Source organism: Dermacentor albipictus, chromosome 4, assembly GCF_038994185.2.
Source record: "Dermacentor albipictus isolate Rhodes 1998 colony chromosome 4, USDA_Dalb.pri_finalv2, whole genome shotgun sequence".
Lineage (NCBI taxonomy): Eukaryota > Metazoa > Arthropoda > Arachnida > Ixodida > Ixodidae > Dermacentor > Dermacentor albipictus.
Window position 1 is genome coordinate 152,536,524 of NC_091824.1, and position 20,746 is coordinate 152,557,269.

The following is a 20,746-nucleotide window of genomic DNA, read 5'->3' on the forward strand; positions in this document are numbered from 1 at the left end:
CCCAGTGGATACGCCTGACTAACTCACCGAGTATAATTTGTAAATTGCAATATATTCCGTAAAGTAAATAATTAGGAATTACTATTTCTTTAAATACATGAATATGTATTTCGATTTCTCGTGCTAGCAATGTCCGCCCCTCTGAACAATGCAGCTCAGAGACTAGAATTATATTATCTGCAACAGGCGATCTTTGAAATTCTGTAACACTTAAAAATTATCACCCCGTATGTCACTCCTTCGGCAACGCAACATGCGGCTTAATTAAACAGAATATGCTCACACACAGCCAACGAATGCGCCTGTTTCCTATGGTATAGTCCTGCTTTCGCTGTACTTCTGCCTGCAGATCGATGGGCGTTGACGTGTGATCAGGCGCTGTTACTTCACTCATTGTCTGTAGGAGGCGTAGCTGTGGTGCTGACGAATGTGGCATTGGCAGAGACAGAACGGCACCGACGCTGCCAGCGTGGCTTACCCATAACGTTACTTTATGGGTATAACGTGGCTTACCCATAACGTTGCGTTACTGTATACGCTCCTCAAATGACTCCTGATGTAGGGTCCTTTATTGAGCCGCGCTATCGAACCGGCTCCCGCCCGCGCCGTCGATCGTAGCCATGATAGCTGGTTCCGAAATGGCGTGGGATCTCATTAACTAGCACAAGAGACAATCGAATCTTCTTTCAGTGAGTGCCGTGCTCAAACGCGGATATACACCTACTAGCAATCCAATGTGTAAAAAAAAAGGGGGGGGGGTAGGGTGGAGAGAAAGAGAAACCGAACAATTACCAACGAATCGGATTATTTTATTTTCTTGTCTCCGCGTTGTGCTCCCGTGTCCCCAGGCAACTCTTACGAGAGACCACGGTAACAAGATCGAAAGGCTTTTTTATCCCCCCTCCACCGGTTCCCTCATTATTTGTTTTCGCGCTTTGGGACCGGAGGTCAGATAGAGATAGCCAAGCACAGGCACGCTTCTTGTGGCTTCGGATGGAGCTCTACTGGCTGCCAGTGCTGCCGCGCAATACCCGCTTGCAACCCGTCGGTCGTCGTTCCCTTTCATTCGGCGTCTGTCCGCAAGACGGCGCCGGTCGCCGCTGCTCGCAGCATTAGAGCCCAATTGGCGCTCGCTAATAACGCGGGCACCGATGGCGGCCTCCCTAATAACGGTCCCGGCGTAATGGTCTTTCGTCGAACACCTCCTCCTCCTCTTCACCCTCCCAACGCAGCCTCTCTTTCGATGCAGGCCGAGTCTACCTTGTTCTGCCCCTATGTTTCCTCGCCTATTCTCTCCTACTTGATATCAGTAGTGTTATAGGGAGCGCGCGCGCGCGCGCGCACGCACGCACGCACGCACGCACGCACGCACGCACGCACGCACACAAACACACACACACGCACGCACGCACGCACGCGCGCACACACACATACACACGCACGCGCACGCACGCACGCACGCACACAAACACACACACACGCACGCACGCACGCGCGCACACACACATACACACGCACGCGCACGCACGCACGCACGCACACAGGGACATAGAGAGAGATAAAGAAAGACAGGGCTGCGGAAAAACCGACGCGTACGTGACGCTCTTAGATCCACAGCGTCAGAGCGTGGCGTAGCACTCCACCAGACGAACTGCGTGCAGTTTTGCAAAAACGAGCGCAACGTTCCGTCTTCTGCGTTGTTTTTCTTTGAGCCATGCTAGCGCCTTCCAACACATATTTTTCGAATAGCCATCGCTCGTTCACGCGCTAGAAGCTAGCAAAACAGCAAGAGGTCTTTGTCATGCGCGCTGCCGGAACGGTAGACCGACACCCTCTTGCGAGTATAGTCAAGCGCTGCTCGACAACACGGCCAGCTTGGGAAATCCTGCACGGAACATCGTAGAGGAAGCGCCAACGTAGTTCCAACACGCCGTTAGTCCCATCGTTTTCGTCCTGCACCTTCTAAATGCTCTTTCCTCTCTTCTTGGTTGCTTCCTTTGTTCACGCTGCCTTATCGCTGTGTGCTGGCCCTTTTGCTGTGCGCTTCTTTTTCTTATCCTCTTTTTATCCCTTGCTTCATTTATTCTGTCGCCAGGCGGCCGCTCCCCCAGAGCCCTCCCTACGTACCATTCCCCGCTCGCAAAGTTTTCCCTTTTTGTCGCGACCTGTCGTTGGCAAGCCATTTGCGCGGCAATGACGGGACGACGGAAGGATCGCGGCCCTGGCAGAAATTATCCATGGCCACGCGCCGGCACATTCTTGATATTTGGCGGAGTGCGCTCATCGCCTGCGGCTTTCGTTTTTTGTCACGCGTTCATCCCACGTACCTTTGTCCTTTTGTTCCCTCTTGGACTCGATCGCTAGCCGATTAGGGTAATTTGCTTCCTGATTGTTCTAAAACTCGAGAAATAACTAAACTTGCTATCATATATGTGCGCATTGATGCATTCAGAACAAGAGGAAATTAAATAGAGCTTTCACTGTCACTATGTAGCACTTCTTCATTTATATTTTCTTCGAAGAAGCCCAGGTAAAAGTGAACTGGGTGGTATAGTTGAGAGGTGATCGCTATTAACGTTATAGAGAAACCGATAGCTTAATGAGAACTGCAGTGATTGACCAAGCCATACGCTTGATATTCTACTCGGAATTATTAGAGCGAAATATGAAAACGAAAAGAGGAAGAAGACAAGAAAAATGTGACAGCAAGGAGATTTATGCAAGTGCGCAAGAACAGACGCAAATTTAAACGACCTCTTTTAGGCACGTGTCTCGCACGAAAAACTAAAGTGCCTTGTGAGCCTCGACCTCGCCGCCCCTCACCTTTCCTCGTTATTCATGCAGCCATCATCACCAATGGCATGGCCCCGCGAGCTGATCGCATGCGGCTGTCTTGCTGTCGTTTTTTTATTCGCTTTTTATAGAGGGGGGGGGGAAGTGGGGGGCGTACCCGAGCGAGGCTCGTGTATTCAGATTAAGGTGGGCTCGCAAGGTGTGCAAGAGCCCAGGTGGTCAACAACATTCCAGCGTCGCCCACTACAGCACGTCTCATTGCCATATCGTGACCTCGGGACGGAAAACTCTAGAATTTAAACAACATTTCATATCTTAGAGCTTTAATCGCCGGCATGGCAAAGGAACGTTTGCCTCCGAAAGTTTGCAGCGTCGGAAAAGCGATCTACGATGGCATGATGGTGCAGATTTAGCGTCATCATTCACCGCACATAGGGCTGCTGCCGAAGTAAAGAAAATGTAACGAAGGGCGACGGTATCGACGTATTGCTTTTTCTTGCGTCGTTTTTCAGTGTCACTTTCAGTGAGCCTTCGGGAGTGAAATTCTTGTTCGCTTAGCTCTTACAGGAGCTTGTTTAACGAAAATTTCTTTTTTCACCTGAATAATTTCGAGGATGGGCTTCAAAGAACTATTATTTGGCCGCCTAACTTGAATAACTAGATAGTTAATTAACGTGCCTTTGTTAATTACGCGCATAATGGCAAAAATTACTCTTCATGTAGAGGCTGCCAATGTGGACAATTGAATGCTAACAGTAACTTCGCCATGACTTTATATTGGTTTAAAAAGAATTCGTGCTCTTAGAAAAAAAAGAAAAACGGTATAATCCACCAACGAGCTCAAAGAACTTCAACGAAGCGAGAAGTAGCAAGCAAAAGGCAGGATAAGATAGAGACAGAAAAAGAAGCTGTGTCTCTCTCCGCTCCTCCACCACCAGGGAACGTCAACTCAACAAACGAAGCCCACGTGAACTAAAGTAGTCACTATATATATATATAAGATCTAAGGGCTTCGCGTCAGACACAAAGGTGTAACATAACAAAGGTATAACAAAGGTATAACATAAAATTTTAGAATTAATCCGTCAGCATGGTCCACTCCAGTGCGTTTCTACTCATAATCAAGCCCTCTGGTATAACAGGTTCCTTAATATGCTCTCAAATAGGAAGAGACGCCTTTTTCGCAACGCTAAACGGAGGAAAAAGCCTGCACATTGGCTTGCATATAAAAATGCTGCCTCTAACTACTCAGTTACTGCTAAACATACTAAGCGCACATTTTTCAGCAAAACCCTAGCCATTACTACTAAAAACCAATTCAAAGCGCTTATGGAGCGTAGTAAAATGCAAACGTGAAAATAGGATTGCATTAACACAGTCTGGTAGTCAGGTTTCCAGCTATCTTTGCGCAGACGTCTTGAACAGCGCGTTTGTGCAATCATTTTCGTCTCCCGCATCTAACAACGAACGTCCCGTCCTACAGGGCTGTAACTTTCCTCCTATGGACCCTATTATGTTTGATGCAACAGGAATTTAAAAAAATAATCGAAAAATTGAAAATTACTTCTTCCTGCGGTGTCGATGAAATCACCACCAAGTTCTTAATTAGCACAGTTGAATATTCGCCTATCATATTGAAATATCTATTCTCGCAATCATATAACTCTGGCATGCTTCCGCTAGATTGGAAAACAGGAAAAATCATTCCCGTACACAATTCAGGAGACACTCATAATCCTTTTAATTATAGACCAATTTCTCTTACCTCAGTACCTTGTAAAATTAAGGAACATGTAATCTACACGCATCTCATTAACTTCCTTGACGACAATGATTTCTTTACTCCTCACCAGCATGGGTTTAGAAAAAACTTCTTTTGGGAAACACAGCTTCTAGCATTTACAAACGATTTACACTTTAACCTTGACGCAGGCTTCACGACGGACTGTATATTTTGGGATTTCGCTAAGGCATTTGACAAGGTGTGTCATGCTCTACTCTTACACAAACTAAGCATTTTAAACATGGACCCTACACTACTTAATTGGATCTGTAGCTTTCTTACATTGCGCTTTCAGTTTGTTTCTGCTAATGAATCTAATTCCTCTTTAGCCCCTGTCGGCTCAGGCGTCCCTCAAGGATCTGTCCTGGGCCCACTTTTGTTTCTTATATACATTAATGACTTACCTGCTAATATTTCATAAAAGATATCTTTATTTGCAGACGATTGTGTGATACACGGCAAAATTTACAATGACTGTGATGTAACGGCTCTACAAAATAACTGATTGGTGCAGCACGCGGAAAATGCAACTTAGCGTCAAGAAGTGCAAAACTATGAGGGTTTCTCGTACTAACTCTAGTTCTCCTAATTATTCTCTCACTAATATATCACTCGAATGTGTGACCTCGTATCGTTATTTAGGAGCGACCATAACTAAGAATTTGTCTTAGAAATCGCATATTGATATTATAGTGTCCGAAGCTAACCACACTTTAGGGTACCTGCGCCGAAATTTTTCTCGTGCACCATGATCGTTAAAAAAATTACTGTATACCACTTACGTTCGCTCGCAACTTGAGTATGCTTCATCAATATTGTATCCCTGGCATTCAACACTAATACATACGCTGGAAGCTATGCAAAGCCGCTCAGCCCCTTTCATTTTAAATAACTTGAATCGTACAGCAAGCGTAACACACATGAAATGTTTATTAAACCTGCGTCTCTTATCCGACCGCCGAAAACACTCAAGCATCTCTCTTTTTCACAAAATCTATCATCATAACACCTTTTTACACACTCTTTGGATCAGGCCAGTACCTTTCGTTTCTTCTCGCCGAGATCACAATCAGAAAGTTAGCATATCGCATTTAAGTACTATCATGGGCGCTAATTCATTCTTACCAATGGCTAGCAAAGGCTGGAACAGCTTATCCCCTTCATTAACAGGTATAATTAATCCACTTATGTTTAGAAATGCACTTGAAAACGAACTTTTGTAATATACTTACCATTTGTCTTGCCTATGTGTATGTACCTTTCTCTATTGCAGTGTTTTCATCAGCATCATGATCAAAAAGTTAACAATGCATTTTGTAAATCTACTGTACATAATGTTTTTCGAACCTCTTTACCATTGTGTACATCACATTTGTATTTGTATCTTTTCCACCTCTGTTTGTTATCATCGGATGTCAACTCAAAATTTGGAATTATTACTGCTGTTATTTATTTTGTTTGAGTTACTTTTACCGATGTTTACTTTGTATTCTTGTAGCCCCTCCCCTCTATAATGCACTATGTACCTTGAGGGTAAAATAAATGAAATGAAATGAAATGAAATGAAATTTAAAAAAAGAAAAAAAAGAAGACCAACCTTAGGGCAAATGTTTTGACTGACCTTTCGGCCGAAGGCCGGTCCTCCGGCCGAAACGTCAGTAAAAGCATGTGCCGTGAGGTTGGTATTTTTTCTTTCTTTAAATCTTTATATATATAATATTTCTTTTGCCACATCCTATATCATCGCCGCGGGCATGTGCCAGGCCGTAAGAACGCCGCCGAAGTAGCGCGCGGGTAGAAAAACAAAGACGATGACGACGTTGCATTGACTCACCCCAAGTTGAATAGGCCGCAAGCCGTTTCTCTTAGACTGTTACTAACTGGCTCATATCCGTGTCAGGCCGTTCTGCACGAAGTTTACTCCGACGTATATCGCGACGACGCCTGCCCGTCCTGCGGGCAGACCTCCACTCTATAGCACACATTCTCTGGGAGCGCGGGTCGAGATACCCCAAGTTCAGCAAGGAAGAGTGGGACTCGCTTCTGCATAGCCCCACTCTAGACAATCAAATCCTGGTTATCCGGCGTGCCCGCGACCGGGCCGGTGGGCTAGACCTGCCGGTCCCAATTCGGGACTAGCCGGGTGCGCGACAAGTTCGCGTCCTCGCCGGACTTCCAATAAAGTTATTTCACTCACTCAATCACTGCTCTTATGACTTTGCTTTCCTTCGAGAGTGGGTCACACCCACTACGGGGGATTGAGCAAGAATCGGGTGACTTAAGACAAATTTATCCGAGTTTGAAAAGAATCACTACTGAAAAATTTTGAATGGCTAAAGAAATGAATACAAATAAATTTTCAGAATTTAACAAGGACATCGTCCTGATTCAATTATATGCCCCACAACAGCTGCATCAACATCCCTATGACAATGTCCCAGAGAAGAGGCTCCCAAAGATAGAATTGCACAAGTTAACAAATGGAATCATTATAATAGTGTAATAGCAGATGATCCGTAGCGTTAGAAAAAAAAAGTGTCCGACGATTGCGATAATATCCAATGTGAAATTTGCGCGCAGCTCAATACGCGTTCTTATTTCGCGATATATTGAGACGAATGATTTCAGACCGAAATCACCGCACCTACTGGCCGTGGCAGCGCCTTCGCAGGGGGAGGAGGGGGAGGGTGCAGTTGCGAACGCTGGCCCCAGATGTGCAATAAGGCGGCGACGAACGCCGAAGCCCAACCCAGAATTGGGGCGCCTAAGAGGTGCCCTCTCGAAAAACACTTATCTAAAAGTAATTGGCAGCGCACAGCTGCGAATGTTTACTCCAACCGATACCACTCGAATGCGTGCAAGAGTTTTGATGCGTATTCGCGCAGCTATCGCGTCACTGCATCGCGTTGACGGCGAAACTGCAGCATTTTCTTTAATATGTAGCCAATTACGTAACCTACAGTCATTAGGCGTGTTTAACAGACACCTGCGGAGACCGATCAGGCGAAAGTGACGCGACCGCTTAACGCATTCTCTTCTGAAAGAGGACGGAAACGGATCGCGTTGTGTTGCCGTTACGGGCACAGCTCGGTGATCCGCCTGCTCACCTGAACACGAGCGAGTTGTCCCGGCGCACGCCGAGGAAGGGCAGCGCGAACGTGGCCACCCAGGTGTCGGTGACGGTGCAGTCGAAGTACGGCGCCGTCCACAGCCCGTCGCGGGCGGCCACCTGCAGTCCGCTGGCCACGTCGAGCACGCTAGTGCCGTAGCGCCGCAGCAGCCACGCCGTGTAGTTCGCGCCCGCGAGGCGGGCGAACCACGCGCACTGGTCCACCGAGTCCGCCTCGTACGAGTAGTTGCGGTGGAAGGCGAGCCCCCCGGAGGGCGACGCGTACGCGAACACGCTCAGCACGGGCGCCTCGCGACCCCGGGGCACCACCAGCAGGCCGCTGCCCAGCACGCCGTCCTCGCTGAGCACGTTCATGCGCGCCAGCGTGTAGTAGAGGTCCTCGCCGTACACCAGCTCGGTGTCGTTCTGCAGCCGCGCCGAGAGGGAGGTGAGCAGGTTGGCCGTGCGCACGGCCACCTGCGCCTGGCGCTCGAGCAGCGGCGACGCGGCGGAGCGCGCGTTGGGCCGGACGCCCAGCGGGGCGAGCGAGACGCGGCTGCACGCGGTCCAGTGCTGGGACTCGTGCACGAGCTGCAGAGCGGCCGACACGTTCCGGCCTCGGCGCACCAGGCTGAGCACGGCGTCGGACCAGCGCGGGTGGTGCGGCGCGGAGGCGCTGGTGGTGGACGAGGGCAGGGCGGCCTGGGGCCAGGCCGCCAGCTGGCCCGCCAGCAGGAGCCAGGCGCAGAGCAGGCGGCGGCGGCCCATGGAACGCTCCTCAGGGCCCCGACGGCATCGCCCGCCGCGCTGGCCCGCTGCCCTGCACGTACGACGAAGGAGGCTCGTTCAGTCGCCGAACGCACACACACAAACACGCACAGCGGGGCAATGGGGAACGAAGATGCGCGAAGCTGCTCGAGAGGCTCAACCAGGCCTGTGAGCTTTGGCCATACAGTTTTGCTTATCTATTGACGCTGGCGGGTGCAGGAGAAAGACAAGGGGTTCAGCGAGTGTAAAACCGGCTGGGTACTCTGTACCGGGGAAAAGGGTTTGAGGAATTAAACGAGTCTGAGTGCAGACGATAGTGAGCAATGATGTACCCCTTTTACGTGCCGATTAAGTACATCAGGAGCAGAGGTGATGTGAAAATGGTGACAGCTGCGTTGTTTATAATAGTCGTCTGTTCAAGGGTACATGGTGAGTCCGGACGTCATTGTCTTGACCTACAGAAAAGCTGTCACTTATTAGCGTATATTTCTTACGCAAGAAAAGTTGCATGAACTAGGAGACCTGTCCACTGTTTATTTATTTATTTATTTATTTATTTATTTACTTGAATATATTCAATGCCCGAAGGCGTTACAGGCCAGAAGGGAGTCGGTAACATAAGCATATACAAGAACAAAACACAACAACGCGGCTGCTAAAAACAGAAGTAATCTTCAACAGCAGCCTTAATTAAATGCAAGTACATCAGTCATTTCAGTGAGAGGGGCGGGTAGGTGGTTCCATTCCTTCGAAGTATTGATAACAAAAGAGTTACGAAAGAGGTCCGTGAGGGAGAACGGTACGTTTACGTTATGTTGGGTATCAGCGCTGGGTGACATATTAAATGTTTTTAAATTAATGTCGTATTTTAATTGTGAATTATAATAGATCTTATGAGAGGAATTTACCCTACCGCAGTCCCGATGGACCGGATCACTGTTCTTCAGTGATAGCAGCTCTTCTTTAATATTATTCCGAAATTGTGCGTGTTTGATAAATGTCATTCTTTGCTGCTCTTCGGTGAGCGAGAATATCTGCGCCGCACTGTATGCAAAAAGTTCTGATCAATTTGGCAACACCGCACATGTGGCGGTGCGGGGCAGTCTTTTAAAGGTGCGCTTTCACTCATTAAATGAGAAAGCTGTAGCCATCAAAGTGCTGCAGTTAGCTTCTAGACTCAGTAAAGTAAACGGTTATTCGTCCAACATTAGTGCACTGTACCCGATCGACGAAATGGCTCTTGGATGCCCTGGTTACAGGTTTCCCGGTGGCTCGCACCAAAGTCTGCAACACACTACTCCACTGCACTTTCGCAACTCAGTTACTTATCAGGCGAGATTGATTTGTAGTGCAGCACTGGGAAAATCATTTCGACGTCGAGTACCTTCCGCGCGATGCTTCGTTAGTTAGCGTTATGTAGTGCTTTTTTCCCCGGAAGAGAAATCACTCGCGGCACACACGCCCACACAAGCGCCTGGGGTATTCTTGTTGATGATGTCCGTAGTCCACTGGAGTTAAGGCTGTTCGCTTGGTAATTAAGGCGTTGGGCAGTAGCGAAGTGGGAATTCCTAGGTTTGCGATAGGACTAAGCGGTGTACAACATTCAACTGCCTCTGTTGTACTGGGTATTCGGTTTGTCATCGCTTCATAAAGTGGCACTCTCTTCTCGATTCGCCCGCTAAGGGAGTTTCAAGTAGTTACATGCTGATCTGTAAGTAAGGCTTATGGTTTCCTTTTCCGTAGCGAAACAATCGCGCAGGCAATCTCTTAAATTTGTACATAGCCCTTTACTGCGCCTTAAGGTACGTCCGGTTCGCGTTCTGAAAAGCGTGTCCGATAGCCGCTGTACTATTTTGGCAGGTGTGCATTGTAACAGCGTGTGCCTCGTCGCTTGCTTTGTAATTTTGGCACTGTGTGCTCCAGACAACACCGAAACCTTGCTTGTCACTTGTAACAGAGACCAGAGAGGTGCAAGCTCGGAAAACAATTTAAGGATCGGGTATTTCTTCCAGTTGACTACTTGAACAAGCTACAGGGGGCCTCTAAGGGTCCAAGAAAACGAGCGTGCAAGGGAACTGGCCAATGAAGCTGCTTAACGAGAGGCTGATATGACCGAGTCACCTCTGCTTCAACTTATGGCAAATAAGACCATAAAGACATGCTAGCGTAGGAAGGTGGGCCGATGCTTACGCTCTTACAAAATATTTAAAAAAAAACATTGCTACATTTGTGTGGCATGCGAAAGAGACCAGCCCGGTTGCTGAAATTTCAAAATAAAATAAAACTTACAGCGAATGATGAGCGTGCGCAATATTGCACGGTGGCGGCGGTCGAACCACATGCGTGATTGTGCTCCGGATTTATCGCGCAGAGAGGAGTTGGAGAGGGGGGGGGGGCGCTCTCTCACAATAAGTATACTTATGCAGAACCCCCGCTCCTCACAGACCGTCGCGGAAATATAGAAAATACCTAGGTTGCGTCTCCTTTCAGAAATGGGGATAGCTGGCATTTTGCTAAAAAAAAAAGATCACGGAGGACACATCATTATGGGAATCTAAGTATATGTTATAGAGGTAGTATACGAATGTTAGCGGCGCGCGATGACACGATGTTATCCATTTGCGCGCTTATTGTGCTTAGCACTAATGTGAAGAGATTTGACGTTTCCTTGTGGGAATTTGCTGTGGGTTTTATAGTGGATGCAACTACATCGACTTCATAACAAAAAAAAAGTTCTCCTTTGTGTTGCTCAACGAGATGTGATGCATCTAATGTTACGGCATGGATTTTGATCCCATGACTTCACTGTAATCGAGAGACGTATGTGCACTGACGAAGAATTTCGGTGTTTAGGAAAACAATTATTTCAGCAAAAGACGATACGAACACTGAATTACGTGTGTGTTTAGCAAAAGTTTATTTCAACAAAGGATGATACGAACACTGAGTCGCAATGATGGCACACTTCCACCAAGACGAGAAAGTACGAAGCGCTGTATACACAGCATGTTTACAAAGAAGTAGCCAAGTCCACACGCACTATCATCATCATCATCATTAGCATCATCATCATCAGCCTGTTTACGCCCACTGCAGGGCAAAGGCTTCTGTCATACTTCTCCAACTGCTCAGTTCATGTACTAATTGTGGCCATGTCGTCCCTGCAAACTTCTTAATCTCATCTGCTCACCTAACTTTCTGCCGCCCCCTGAGACGCTTCCCTTCCCTTGGAATCCAGTCCGTAACCCTCAATGACCATCGGTTATCTTCCCTCCTCATCGCATGTCCTGCCCATGCCCATTTCTTTTTCTTGATTTGAACTAAGATGTCATTAACTCGCGTGTGTTCCCTCACCCAAACTGCTCTTTTCTTATCCCTTAACGTTACACCCATCAATCTTTCCATAGCTCGTTGCGTCGTCCTCAATTTAAGTAGAACCCTTTTCGTAAGCCTCCACGTTTCTGCCCCGTACGTGAGTACTGGTAAGACTCACGTATGACTAACTAACATATAGCCACATAAACCCACGGAAACGCAAAATTAAGGCGCGTTTATATTCCGGCGTTAACGGCGTGCAGGCGGGCGTCGATCGACGCTGGGCGAGTAGGCCGCGTCCGGTTACGTTGGCTGCGCCAGTGGGTCTAACCATACGCCTAACTATCAAAGCTGTTGTTCACGCCAACGTGACGTATGGTGTGTGCGTGGTTACGCTATACACGTCGGACTATACTTAACGTTTTTTTTACCACTTCACCCTGCTGTCACCAAGTGATACTGACTCAAGCTTGTTCTCACTCCAGCGCTACATGATAGCGCAACCAGCCGCCGTGGTTGCTCAGGGAACTCTTTGCTATAGACATAATACATGTATTTATTTCTTATTTTTACACTGTCGTAAAACAGCAAGCGTTTAGCTAATTCGTCTGCCGAGATAGCCTTTTAACTCAGCACCATAGCGCAGCGTGCAAAGTGGCTCAAAATAAAAGTTCAAAATAGAATGTTGTGCAAGTTGTGCAAGGGCGCGGACGCACCACGAGACCGTGGCGGGATTAACCGGCTCGCAAATTGCCAACGCTATTAAAAAGTGTAGGCACCAATTTTAGAAGGTAAATTGACTAAAGCGTATGCTTCGGGCTTACGAGGAATGCTTTCACGAAGTACGACGATGGACTCCGGTATGCCTGACAGCATGCGGCTAAATGGCAATTTATTTCAATTTGAAGTCTAGAAATGAAACGTGGTTCCTTTCTTCGGACTCGCCGTGACAGCCATCCTGAAAGCGTCATTCTCGAGAACGAAACAGTGTAACGTTAAAGACGCTGATAGCGACGTCATTTTCATAACTGCACGTGCGCTTGCTAAAAGACGGCCGGGAGGCGCAAGTGCGAGCTTTGGCATCGAATAACATGAGCGCCCTTGTGAAATCCGGCAGACGACGGATGACTTCGTTGTGGCTTGATAGTTCACGAGAACTCCGCTACGTTGGGTACTCCTGATTTACGTCACTCAGAGGTTATCCACCTCTGCTGGTGGAAATATTGAAGTCTGGAACGGTGTGAGGGATAGCGAGTGATAATAAATTACCGGGGACACGGTCGTGCACATGCCGTCCGTTATTATGGTCCCCTGAGTGCTGCATTTATACCCAAGAGAGACTGAGAAAAAATCGTCACCCTAAGATTTGGTGCCTGTGTTTAAGCGTTCGCATTTTTTCAATGTCAGGCTTTTTTGTCCGAGTCAACGTAGTTTTTGTCGTTTAAATAATGTCTAAAAACGTGCGACTGGGTATCTGCCACTGGGTGTGTACCACTGAATGTCTGTCGGTGTTTGATGAACCTCCTTGGTTCATGGGCCATCAACCTGGGTCATGGGTATCACAACGAGACAAAACAACACGAACGTAGCAGCATCACGTAATGTCTCGCATGACGGGCTCGTAAACTTGAGTTGAATCTGCTTGAATTTTTGTTGGCTCCTACCAGGCATTTGGCGACAAGTAGGCAGGTTCCTGTCTCGCCTCGTTTCGGGCCTCTTCAATAAAAAGAAAATGTAAGTGGGCAATGGTTTGATCGACCCTCGGACTCCCAGCACAGCAGGCCGAATTTTCTAATGGTGAAGGACACGATCGCTTTTTACAGCGGAGGTGCATATGGCTAGCCGATTCGGCCATCCGTCCGTCGCCTGTACGCGGAAAAATCCTCCGGCGCAACCCCATGCACATGCACGAAAAAAAAAAAAAGGGCAGAGAGAGGCGCCCGATTGGCCGTGCAAGTGTATGGCAAGCGTATGCAAGGGTATGGACGGCGTGCGACGAGGACTCGAAAAGGCCCGTTTTACCTCCCGTGGGGCAAAAATGCTTAGACGCAGCGGTGCAGATTCCCGCCAGTTTTCGCGAGCAGACCTCGTTTGCTGCCGTAGCTTCCTCGAGAGCTTCAATGTTTACTTCCGTCTTTTCTTTTGCCTGAAGGAGCCTAAAGTGACGACAGTGCACAGTAGCGTTCAAACTACGACGACCAATCCCGAGCATTGGTGAACTAAAAGTTCGTTCGTTCGTATGTATGGGGTTTCTATACTCCGTTTCATAGATCAGGTGCAACGCTGTGGAGGCTAGAGGTACTTTTTGCAGTGGCTGCGTTCGCATATAGAAATAGCTCGGTGTTTCTCGACCCTATTTTGGTGAAAAATTTCTTTATGTAAGCTCATTTCTTAATAAAAAAAGGAATTAATCCATAGAAACAATCCATGTACTTATATAGCTGCTAACATGTTGTTTTAAATCAATTTGCTTTTCGTTACTTTTTAATTGCAGCCCGTCGCGGCAGCTTCACGTGCATGCTCGCGCGAGCAAACGCCGCTGGCACGCTGCGAAGCATAGACGGAAACGGGCGCGGAGTAATGAATTTTGGTGACCGCACTTCTTGCGTAGCTTCCACAGCGTTGCACTTGATGTATGAAACGGAGAATATACTCCGTTCCACGTTCCATACATAGCAGTCAACGTTGTGGAAGCTACGCAAGAAGTTGGGTCAAGTTCCGGGCGGTGCCTGTGTCACCGCCCGCAATGCGCGCTGACGCGCGTCCTGCAGGACCTTTACCCTCGTATTGAAAAAAACTGGCTGTGGCTTAGCTAAGGTTAAGCCCAGGATGCGAAGCATACTAGCCTTTATTTTAACGCGACAGCGTTAAGGAGCCCGTGTCGCAGAAAAGCCGGTGTCGTCGGCGTCGGCTAAGGCATGCGGCGCTTGCTCAGGCGCACATTTCGTTGTCGCGCCGAACGCTGCGTTGCTCGACGCTCACCGCGTCCGACGCGGGGCGCGTAGTCGCTGCGCCGTAGCAAAGCCACCTAGAAACAGTCTCTGTAGCACGCCGCAACCTTCGCTTCTCATTCCAACGAGCAGCTCTGTCTCCAGGAGGCATCTGACCTCGTGAGTGTCTAGCAGAGGCAAGCGCAGCTGATTATATACCGCCGCGACGCCGCGAGCGACGGCGCGAGTTGGAGCCCCGTTTCTCCTCTGTCGTGACGGCACGGTGTCACGTGGTATTGAAGGCGACACCGCCGCGCCTGAGGAGCTGGCTTGAGCTCTAATAATATGCCTCGCATAAAACTCAACTAAAGTGGAAGCACATGCTCGACTTAATTTAAATGACGCCTGCTGTGAACGCGTTGGAGGAAACGCAACGAGCGTCTTGGGCACGATCCCGCCAGGCGTCCCTCAGACCAAGTCAAGCATGGGCTTCATTCAACTTAAGTTGCGTTCTTGCATACGGCAGTTAATGAAGTTTATCCAATCCAATTCAATTCGCGCGTGCCGTCTATGCTTCTCTGGGCGTTCTGCCCATGCGTCGCTGGGCGGCAACAGCGGTCGCTCGCGCGAGCATGCACGTGAGGCTCCTCGCGACAGGTTGCAAAAAAAAAAACCCGAAAAGAAGAACAAAAACATCAATGATTAAAAACAATGCATTAGCAGCCGTATACCCCAGTGTGTTTGTTTCTAAGGATTAGAACTTGTTTCATTCCGTATTGAGCCTATGCAAACAACACTTGCGTGCAAGTGCGGTCAAAAACATCCAAGTGCGAGCGAAGCCACTTCGAGAAGCCTCTCTAGTCTCCACAGCGTTGTCTACTATGTGTGGAACGGAGTATAGTGACGTATTCTGAAACGTTCGCCGCGGCGAACTTTTCGCACTGGCCACGCCACCGCCGTTGCTGCGCGCGCTGAATGGCTGCTTTGACAAAACCGGAAATTCACTTGCGCCACCTGAATTTCCGGTTTTGTCAAAGCAGCCATTCAGCGCGCGCCGCAACGGCGGAGGCGTGGCCAGTGCGAAAAGTTCGCCGCGGCGAACGTTTCAGAATACGTCCCTAGGTCACGTGAAGGGTTACATTGCAATGGAGCCGTTTAGCGCAGTCATTCACTCGGTGCTGCTGAACCTCCACCTTTCTCTTCATCATCATCATCATCATCATCATCATCATCATATTATTATTATTATTATTATTATTATTATTATTATTATTATTATTATTATTATTCCTTATGATAACATATATAGACTTGAAGAGAGGAAAGGGCAAGCAAGGAACCGGAAGGGGCACAACGCCTGCCTATGCTCTTCAGAAAAGTGGGGACGTAAATACAGAAATACAGAAGACAGGAAAGCAAATGAAAAGCAGGCGCGGAATGTAATAACATCACTTTGTTTCACATTACGATAGTTACCGGATTTCCGTGTAATCAGTCGAAGAAAAATTTGTGCCCAGGTGTAAAAATCAAAAAAAAAATCGCTTCGCGACAGTGACAGTATATGGAGGTGCTGCTCTGGCGGTTCGCGCGAACACAAGGACCAGATTTTTCCTCACGTCCTCGTTCCACGATACCGCCCGCCCGAGGGTTCGTTTTATTCGCTTCGTGTTTGGCAGGGGCGCCCCGTGCAAGTGTCGGCTGCAGGCGATAAACGGGGAACGGACGACGACGTCGCGCCAGACAAGTCGGTCGCAAGGTGTGACGAAGTGCACTGTGCGTGCGGACACCGTCGCGCGGTGGTCGCGGAAGGAGAGAGAGAAAGGGGGGCTCTACCGTGGCTCCCCTCTCGTCTAATGAGTGTCGCAAGACTGATTGCCGAAACTGCCGCCGCGGCCATGCTCGGCGCGCTGTGGCGCGAAATGACGGAGAACCGATAACCGCCCTTGCGCGCACGTGTGGGGCAAGAAAGAAGCTGCACCGGGCAAGAACGACGGGTAAAAGGGTAGAAATACGTAAGGAAAAGAAAAGAATACCTAACCCCGACTCACGGTATATAATAAAATGCAGTTATGCCGTTAGGGCCGCGGAAAGAAAAATGATTTATGGCAGACGCGCAGTTCCTTATAAAGTTCCTCGCACTCCGAATACCGCTTTATTTTTTTCTTTCCTGCATGCTTTTGTCATATGGTTATTACGTTGCGCCTTGTTTGTGCTAACTTCCGGGGTCCAATATGGTTCCGCGGGCGATGCCTTAATATGCTAATCCCTGGTCTTCCAGGTCGCGTGAAAGGGCGCTTGTATATATACCTTCCTTGATAAACTTTTGTGAATCTTTGAAGCAGTGTCTGACTTTGACGTGTTTTTCGACCTTTTCAGTGAAAGTAAACTTGTGTTTGAAAGAAAAGGAAGACGCAAAATTTATCTTTAGGTCTAAAATAGTTTTGCGTGGACGTGATCTCAAGGATTGTGACGCTACAACAATATTTGTCTACATAACTCACACCTTTTCAATAATTTGCCTTGATACGGTTAACGGCATGTATTGGGCTATTCTCAGTAGCCTTTAATTTATGAATCAGAGAAAAAGAGAAACAAAGGGGGAAAGACAGGGAGGTTAACCAAGGATCTGCCCGCGGTCGACTACGCTCGCGGTTGGGGAAGGGTGCAATGGTATCTACTCAGAGCACGCAGGGGCATTCATATGCCAGAATCAGCATTTCGGGGAAAGGCATGTATAAAAGCGAGAACTTCTTGTGTTGCTCGTACCTGTTCTTCTGTCTTCAGACGTGTTACTTCCGACCTCGACAGTCCACCGCCGGGTGTAAGTGGGCTCGTGCCCACTCTGCACAGGGCGGCACGCATCATTCGAAGTTGGAAGGAATGCAGCTGCCCTGCAGTTGTATACCTCTCTCACCAGTAATAGCAATTATAGTCGCAGCCTTTGGGGGAAATAATGAAGTGTGTGAACCGTCTCTTTGAACAGTGTTCCCAGAGACCGTATTCTGTGTTGTTCACTTTGAGGGATATCGCTTTCACCAGGCACCGAATGGCCGAGGCAGCGGTCAGAGGCGAAGGAGGAGGAAAAACATTTATTAAAAAAACAGGAACATAAAATAAAATACAACCAGGTGTCTTGGTACTTATACAGGGTGCGGCAATGATTCCAGGGCTCCTGCGGCTCTTGCTCTCACACGGGCCCGCAGATTACCCATTACTGCCGTTGTATGTCGCGCTGGACGCTGCGACGCAAAAGTGACAGTATCTCCAAGAGGCCAATCACCAGATGAACATACGCAGGTCAGGAGCGCGTTTGAGTGCCGCACCCAAGCTTGTGAGTCTCGTGACGACGCTCGCGACGATTGTCTTTATGATATTAGCCAATGACATGGTGCGTAGCTTCCTTGTCAGCCAATTACAGCTAACAAGGCGGCGAATTTTACCACCCAGCGAAATCGAATGTGTACAATGTAACAACGATGCACAGCGTCACCGTGCTCATTCGGAAAAGGGCTTTCGTTTTGCCCACGCCGACTACCTTTCTGTTTAATGCATAAAGCCAGAGATGCCTGCTGTAGAAACCAGGCCCGCTCTTCGAGTAGTAATAACGTTCGGGGCTGCACATCGGATGCGGCCGCCTGGGTGGTGGTAGATGGAATACGGCCCGGGCCACGAAACGCGACACTTCGAATTGAGCTCCAGCTTGGCATCGCCAACATCCAATAAGAACCATATTTGCCTGTTCATTTTCCCCCTGAACCAAGTGCTTCCGCATTCACCGCCCGAATGACGGTAGGCGCAATACGGCCCCGGTCAGTTTTCGCCACTCCAAATTGAACTCCAACTCGGCTTCGCCTACATCCAATGATAAATAATTCTTTTTTTTTTTCGGGGTCCAAGTGCTTCCACATTCCGCATTCAGCAATCGGTGCTCCGAAAGGCATGGGGATCGACAATTCGGGAGATTGGCATCCATGATCCTATATGTATGATCGTGTCAGTCTTTCACTCAATCTTTGCAGACAAGAAGAGGAAAGGGCAGCGGTCATTCAGAAAGGGCAGCAGGCATTCAGAAAGGGCATTCTGACGAGCCTCAGAAATGTATGTTACGAAAGCGGATGTGCGAAATTACTTTCTTGTTCGCGGCAATCTCGTCCGTGTGAAATTTGTTGCGTATGAAATAGCTTTGACGGTGCGGCCGAAGATATAGCGGACAGACAGGGCGCTGTCTTAAGCCGTGGATATAGTTCAGCGTTTCCAGCGTACCGGACAATGGCTGGTGAAGTCGGATACGTCACGCCACCAACGCTATGATCGCCGAAAATTTGGCCCTAGTATGGTTCGACGCGTTGAAAGTGACCTGCAGCAACGCGGCGGTCAGCACTTGCCGCAGCTCCTGGTGATACCTCCAAAGTAGGTGAGGTCCGCCTATAATGCTATTGCATTAAAACGAAAGAAAAGGGGCGTCTTTTGTGTCTCTGTCCTTCCCTTCTTGCGCTCCCTTCCATCATGCTTGCATAAAATATTAGTCCAGGGACCGCATTTTACAGCGAAAGCTCTATAGGACTAACCTTCCATAGTTTTTTCGGCGTCGGGCCGCAGAAACGGACTTAGCGATTTCTAAGAAACCCGTACGGGTGCAGCGCGGCGGCGCAGACATGAACATGCGGGACAGATTAGAACACTCGCCGTGAACAATAGCGTCACGTCAAGGTCATCGCAATATATAAGCAGGATAGGTATCGACGCCAAAACCAGCTGCGTTATCGATGGGGTGGACACTTATAGCTCGTACACCCGAAGAACAACATGCGTACGAGGAGCGCCGGAGGGAACAGCAACGAGAATGTAAACAGCGCAGGCGCGAAACGACTACCGACGAAGAATGTTCCCGCGATGTTGAATGAAAACGACAATCGCGGCCCCGGGCACCTCCAAACGAGGAAGGACGCCAGACTCGCAACGCAATAAATAACGACCATTCCACTGTGTGAAGATGGAACGACAGCGAAAGTACTTTGCTTTCCGTTTGGGAGCTTTGACTGTCGTCAGCTTTCGCTGCCATTCCACATTCACACAGTGTAATGGTTGTCATTTTTTGTAACATTTCTTTTCATTTTCCATTAGTGTTGCCTTTCGTTATTAACCCAAGCGGCGCCGCCGCTTGGGCTAATGACATCGCTAGTTGACTAATAATGTCGCTAGTTGGCTTGGACCAACTAGCGACTCCGTGTTCGGGATTCGGAATGAGGCGCCTGGTGATACACCGCGTCGGGCGACATTACATTATTTGCATTGCTTACATTATTTACATTATTACATTATTACATTATTACATTATTACATTACATTATTACATTACATTTACATTTACATTACATTATTTACATTATTTGCTTACATTATTTGCAAAATGAATGAATGAATGAATGAATGAATGAATGAATGAATGAATGAATGAATGAATGAATGAATGAATGAATGAATGCACATGAGCAAATCCGACCGCGCGAGACAGCGAATTGATTCCGACGAGCTAAGTCCTCTGTCTGAATGAGTTTTTTGTGTGCACTCGCACAGACCGCTGCTGATGCCGTCGAATCTGTAGGTCCTATCTATATATGCACTCCCCGGGCGGAGACAGACCAGAAGTGGGCCGCCTACGACGACAGCGTTTCCTGCGTTGCGGGCACCAATCGCGTTCCACGACACGGGAAATCGGTTCGCTTCGCTCACATCATCGACGCTGCTGAAAATTTAAGCAGCTTGCCGAGTCGAATGGCCTCGGTTCGGGAAAGACGCAACCCGGGCGGCAACGGCCGCGGCTTCGACAGCCAGAGCCGAGAGGGCGGCGGATGTGAATCGATTTCCCGAGCTGAGCACAGAGGGTGCTTGTGAGAACGAACAGCGCAAGCACGAATGAGTGAAGGAGACAGAGATGCTAAGCGGCGTGACGCAGCGGTGCGCAGTTAGACCTAACTGCGCACCGCAGTTAGGCCTAACTGCGTGGATATGCGATAACAGTGCGTAGGATATGCCCAATTGGGCATA

General features: G+C 48.5%; 1 protein-coding gene across 1 annotated transcript in view; it reads right to left on the minus strand.

Annotated features, from left to right (window-relative positions):
* smog (G-protein coupled receptor 158 smog) overlaps positions 1 to 20,746 on the minus strand; it is a 226,614-nt gene that overhangs the window by 120,451 nt on the left and 85,417 nt on the right. The window contains exon 2 of the mRNA XM_065441820.2: positions 7,684 to 8,505. Within this exon, the coding sequence (XP_065297892.2) occupies positions 7,684 to 8,453 (770 nt within the window). The 5' untranslated portion in view covers positions 8,454 to 8,505. The remainder of the gene's footprint in view (positions 1 to 7,683; positions 8,506 to 20,746) is intronic.